The following is a 6,000-nucleotide window of genomic DNA, read 5'->3' as shown; positions in this document are numbered from 1 at the left end:
CCCGGACTACAGGCAACGCCGAGCGTGGCGCGCGCCGCCTAAGGACGTCGACCAGGCCTGCCCAGCGCCGGCCAATCCCGAGCGTCCATGCAAATGAGGCTCCTAATCGGGCCTCGGCTCCGCCTCCCGCGGCCTGGGGCCGTAGTAACCCATTCATGGGGCAGGCGCGCGGTTGTAACCCGGCTCCGCAGTGCTCGCAGCCACCGCCTCCTCTTGACTCCGGGTCTTCCCCTTCCTTTTACTACCGATCCTGTTGGGGATTTTTTTTTTTTAATTTTTTTTAAATTGGAGCGGTGGGGAGGAGCAGGGAGGGGGGGTGGGGGACCAGGAGGAAGGGGAGAGATTAGGCAGCCATCAATCTCCTCCTGTTTCTCCCAGAACAGGTGATGCTTCAAAATTGTGATCACTTTCTGGAGGCAGCGCTGCCACTGGAAGGATGCGAGCGACCTAAGGCGGAGGGCCTGAGGCGGCAGATCTGAACTTGCGAAGGATATAACCCAAACTTTAGCTACATCAGCCCGCACCTCACGCGTGGAAGCAAAGGACAGGTTTTTTTTTATTTTCCCCCAAGAGAGACTCAAACTTGAGCCCTTGATCCCTTTTCTTGGATTGCTTTTGGAGGAGACGGCTTGGTGGCAACGTTGGGAAAAGCGAGGACAGCGTTGTAACTCATTTTTTAAAGAGACAGTAGATAAGACTTTTTAAATGTTTGGGATCCAAGATACTTTAGGAAGAGGACCAGCTCTAAAAGAGAAATCGCTGGGCGCCGAGATGGATTCGGTCAGGTCCTGGGTCCGAAACGTCGGCGTGGTGGACGCCAATGTCGCGGCGCAGAGGTAACGGGACGGCCGCAGAGTGATTCTGCTCGCGATCTCTCGCCTGTTCGCTCTCTGTCTCCGTGTGTCACCCCCCTCGCCGGTCTCGCTCTCGCTCGTTCTCTCTCCTCCGCATCTGTCGCCCTGGCCCCGCGCGCTAGGGCTCACCCTCCGGCCGGCAGGTCGCTGCTGTTAGGGGAACACTTACCCCTCCGCCAACACTCGAGTTTCTGAACTGCCTGGGTTCCCCCACTCCTTCTCCGCAGACTACTCTTTGGGAGGAAAAATAACAAAGTAGTATCTGATGCTTCTCAGCTTGGTCCGCAGTCCTGGCAGGCGGGCCGGGCCGGGAAAGGAGGGTGAGGACGCAGACCGGTGGCCGCCGGAGGAGAGCCGGCTCCCTGGCTTCTCTCGGGTTTCGTCCCGCTCCTTGAGAGCGCCTCTCCTCCCGCATCTTGTCGGGCGATTCCTGGAGGCCCGGAGCCCACGGCCAGATGGCGGCGGCGGCTGGAGGAGCCGGAGAAGCCGGAGCGCGACTGCCGGGGAAGGCAGATCGGCCGCGCGCCCAGGGAGGGGGCAGGCTGGAGGGTCCGGGAGCAGAGATAAAACAGTGGACCAGACGCACAGAGGCGAGGGGGAGGGGGAGAGAAGAGACTAAGCAGAAAAGACGGGGTGTAACAGTAGAAGGAACCACAGAGGGAAGAAAGGAGGAAAGGAGAGTGAGGCAAGCGCAGGGGTCACAAGCCTCTAGTTATACCAGTCCCTGAAGCTGACTTTGTTTTGAGCATCCTTGTGCCGGGGATAGTAAAACGCCTTGTCGAGGCTGCCACCCCGTGAAGACAATCTGGTTCCCCTCCCGCATGACCACTGTGGAGCTGAGATGTGTGGTCTCCACGACCTTGTCTGCGGGAGACAGCTCCTTAACGCCCAGGAGTCCACGAACTTCTTCCCATGATTGCCGCCTCTCTATCGGCTCTCCTGGCCACCCCCCTCTAAGTCCCGACACCGCGCGGAGAAATGACTCCTGTCTAGGCCAGGACTCCAGGTGTCCCGGTTAGAGCGAAGCGGGCCGCCACACTTGGAGGAGAAGAAGCCAAAGTCGCTTCGCTCGGGGGACCCGGACGGGCGGCAGCTCCCTCCCTTCTGCCTCAGCCCGGGGAGCCAGTGTCCTGGAGCAGATGGCTCGCCGCGGCGGCGGCGGCTTTCCGGGCCGTCTGGGGGACTCGCTGGGTTTCGGGCGGGGAAAACAGGCAGGACCGCAGAGCGGATGCCTCGGTGCAGTCCCTTAGCCGACCTCTCAAAAGATACCTCCTCTGCTTTCCTCCTTTCCCCGATCCAGTAATTGTTAAAGTTGAAGCAGGCGGTCCGATGGGGGATTCTAGTCAAAATCTTACACTCTTCAAAAGAGTGAAAGTACTCTCGCGCCCTGGGGACAGACGCCCGGCGACCCCAGCGCCCCGAGCAGCTACGTCCATCTGCTTGCTCTTCTGGGCGCCGGGTCTCCTGTTAAATGTGATCTGGCGGCCAGTTTGTCTCAGGCCGCGATAGGTCGGCGGGGAGGTGTGTGCCCAGACTCAATAGGCTCCAGGGCATCTCCCGGTTCCTCCAACGCGGCTTTCGCGGTCAGCGGGTTTGGCCGGCGACGCCCAGAGATGCGGCTTGAGCCGGGGACTGTCGGCTCCAGGCGAGGACGCGCTCTAACTCTTAATAACATTTCGGCTTCTCCAAGTTCAGCAGTTCCAGGGGCGGGGTTCTCAGGATCACGTCGTCCGTGGTGGCCCCGATCCCTAGTACTGGTCAAGGGGGCTTTGCGCCCTGCCCCTAGCCCGCGCGCAACTTTTCGGAAGAGCGAGGGAAGCAGGAGGTGAGGCCTCCCCGCAGGACCTGGACTTGGCCTCTAGGCTTCGCGTCCGGCCCCCCCAGGGTTCTCTCGCACCGCCTTTCTGAGTAGTTTGGGAGGCGTTGTGGGCAATAGTGCCAGGACAGGTAATTCCAATGAAGATGAAGGATAAAGGTCACTTCTTTCAAAGTGATGAGGCGCTTAGCCCCTATGCTCCGGGCCCAGCTCCGAATCCCGACCCAATCGGGGGAGCCACCTGAGGAACAAGATGGGGCGGCCCGAGGGGACAAGACTTGGACCGCTGGGGGGTGGGGAGGACCCTCCGGGCTTTGGTCTGCAGTCGAGCTTCCTCGGTCTGTACTAAAGGCTGGAGATTGAGCTCCCAGGAGTGGGATGCCCGCAGGCTGGAACAGCTGGCGGTAGCAGCGTCCAGCGTCCTGCTTTCCTACCCCGTGGCCACTGTGACTCCTCTAAGGAGTCCCTGCTTCTTCACTGTAATAGAAGAGAAGGGCCAGAAGGGTCGAGAAATCTGGACCGGGGCCACGGACCCTTAACTCTCTGCTATGTTGCCTGGGCCCGTTTGGTAACTTCGTGTCTTTCTCTCTTTCCCCGTGTCCTGTGTCCCCACCGTGTCTCTTCATGCGCAGCGGCGTAGCCCTGTCCCGGGCCCACTTTGAGAAACAGCCTCCCTCCAACTTGAGGAAATCCAACTTCTTTCACTTCGTCCTGGCTCTCTACGACAGGCAGGGGCAGCCGGTGGAGATCGAGCGCACCGCCTTCGTAGACTTTGTGGAGAACGACAAAGTAAGCTCAGGTCTCCTCTTCCCCTCGCGGGTCTCATAACTACCTCCTTGCAAAGCAGTAAAGACCCCATCTGTCACTCCGGAGACTTTTCCGCTCCCATCAGGAGGGATGATAAATCGAGGCTTCTCATCCCCAGCCTACTAAATCAGTCGGATTTCCCCGCACCTTCTCCCGCCTGCACCTCCCGCAGGGGCGCTGGTGGCTGCGCACCCGACTCCTGGATCGTCAGCAGAGCTTGGTCACAGACTGACCGCGGAGCAGATATCCTTCCGACAAGAGCATACATAATTTAAACATATAGCCAAGGCTGTCGCTGCCCTTCTCCGGGTTATTTATTATTATTATTTTGCACCTGCGATCGCGGCAGGGTGGGTTAGATAGGTACAAGGTGGAAACTTGCACACAAACCAGTCTTGGCTTGCCGGACTACACGCCCCAACCCTAGCCTTCTCTTCCACTCTGCTTCCCACAGCAGTGCCAGCCCCCAACCCAGGCCGGGGGTGTGGGCGCTGAATTCGAGCTCAGATGAATAGGATGTGGGAGGAAGGGAACATCTCTTGCCTTCTCTGGGCCTCAGTCCTCAGCTTCCTCAAATGTACAATTCAAGTTTGGGAGCAGGCTCCTTCTAGGGTTCTTTTTGAACTTGGGCCTGGGTCCCAGAGTTCATGGCCCCAAGCCTCTGGTCCTGGTGGGACATGGCCAAATGCTGCTCTCCCAAGTGACAGGTCCCTTCCTTTCTGCAGCATCTGATGGATTGGGTGGGGCCTGTTTAAACGCAGCATGGACATGTCCTCTGGTGGTCCCAGTCTGGGGGTCACCCTTCTGAGGACATTTTTAAGGGGAAGGGACAGACTGTTGGAGAGGGTCAAGTGCCTGGGAACCTTGGAAAGTTTTGGAGTGTGGCCAGCGTCCAATGTTCCTGCCCTTTGACCCGGGCCTGGGCAGGGGTCTGTTCAAAGCTGCTGAGTGACCAAGAGAAAGGCTGTGGGAGCTGGGCTAGGGAAGTCCCTTTGCTCTTTTTATCATTTTGAGGGGATGGAAAGCAAGGGTCTCTGTCTTTTCAGGAACAAGGCAACGAGAAGACCAACAACGGCACCCACTACAAGTTACAGCTTCTCTACAGCAACGGTGAGCGCCTTGCGCCCCCTGAGGTGTCGCGCCGGCCTCTTATAAGGAAGGCAGTTGACCTTGTCCGGGTCTTTGGCAGGCATCCTCCAGGCCCTGGGAGAGCAGGGCTGCGGGAAGCTCACTCCAAGTCGGGGGCAAGGGCGGGTGGTCTCTGACCCCAGGACGGCTCAGCTTGCACTCCGCCCTGGTCCCCCGGCGGCGTAGGGACAGGTTTGGGGTGCCCGGGAGGGGCTCCCCAGCGCTCACCTCATGCCCACCCCATCTCCCCGGCAGGTGTCCGCACCGAGCAGGACCTGTACGTCAGGCTCATTGACTCAGTCACCAAGCAGGTGAGCCTGGCAGTTCACTCCCCTCCTCCCCACTTCTCGGCTAGTGGGTCTCTCTATTCTCCTCCCTCCCCACCCTCCCTGTCTGTCTTTGAGATTTCCTGGGTCACTCTTCACAGCCCCTCCACATCAACTGACACTTTGTCTTCTCTGGAAAAATATTTTTTTCCCTCTCTCTCCCTAATTGTCCAGTTTCTTTCTGGTTGGGGAGGCTCTGGGGATGGGAGTAGGCAAACAGACGGATGAAGAGGGGACTTATTGGGAGATTCAGCACCCCCCACCCCCCAACACACACAAACATTCCCTTTTGCAACAATTATGTCCTCACTAGGGCAAACTTTTCTCTTGGTATTTTGCTCCAGTTAACCAGGCACAACTCAGGTTCAATGCGACCAGCGGGGACTCCTGAGGAAGTGGTGGTTAGAGAGAAGAAACCCGATTCTGTTCTCGCTCTAACGTCCCCTTTTCTTTGTCCCTCCCTGCCCGCGCCTCCTTCGCAGCCCATAGCTTACGAGGGACAAAATAAGAATCCGGAAATGTGCCGAGTTCTCCTGACACACGAAGTGATGTGCAGGTAAGAGCCGTGTTTTCCCGCGGGCTTGGCTGGAAGGCGGGGCAGGTGAGCAGCTCGGGGCGCGCTGACTCGCCTGCGTCCCCGGTGCTGACCTTGGGGAGTGGTGGCGCGCTTGGGCTGGGGTCCTCGCCGGGACTTGCTCTTAGGGTCGGTTGGCTGGATTTCCTCCTTAAAAGTCAGATTCTAAGAACAAATCGATCGGGACTCGAAAAGGCAACCCAGAAACACCCAGGATTCTACCCCCAGGCGTGGCACGAGTTTGCTCCGTGGAAGACCTGGCGTCCAGCCTTCCGCAGAACGCGGGGAGGGGCTGGGCAGGCGCGGGTCAAGTTTGGGATGGGGACTTTCCTTGAGCCGGTCGCCGTCGAAGGTCCGCACGGCTCGGTTCCCGCCGGTCCCGCGCATTCTATGGGGAGATGTCCAGGAGGGGCCCCTTGTAGAGTTACCGAGTCAAGGTTTTGGAACGACTCAGTCTGGACAGGCGAGAGGATCGAGCGGTCCATTTTGGGGGTG

General features: G+C 58.9%; 1 protein-coding gene across 1 annotated transcript in view; it reads left to right on the top strand.

Annotated features, from left to right (window-relative positions):
* Positions 1 to 342: 342 nt before the first annotated feature.
* Positions 343 to 6,000, top strand: part of EBF2 (EBF transcription factor 2) — a 222,576-nt gene continuing 216,918 nt past the window's right edge. The window contains exons 1-5 of the mRNA XM_055427247.2: positions 343 to 836; positions 3,303 to 3,459; positions 4,524 to 4,587; positions 4,861 to 4,916; positions 5,414 to 5,487. Of these exons, the coding sequence (XP_055283222.1) occupies positions 706 to 836; positions 3,303 to 3,459; positions 4,524 to 4,587; positions 4,861 to 4,916; positions 5,414 to 5,487 (482 nt within the window). The 5' untranslated portion in view covers positions 343 to 705. The remainder of the gene's footprint in view (positions 837 to 3,302; positions 3,460 to 4,523; positions 4,588 to 4,860; positions 4,917 to 5,413; positions 5,488 to 6,000) is intronic.

The sequence above is a fragment of the Moschus berezovskii genome, chromosome 7 (assembly GCF_049115385.1).
Source record: "Moschus berezovskii isolate FMDL1 chromosome 7, NW_MosBer_1.0, whole genome shotgun sequence".
In the NCBI taxonomy this organism is placed as follows: Eukaryota; Metazoa; Chordata; class Mammalia; order Artiodactyla; family Moschidae; genus Moschus; species Moschus berezovskii.
Note: the sequence above shows the minus strand (reverse complement) of the source record. Positions and strands in the feature narration are given on the sequence as shown.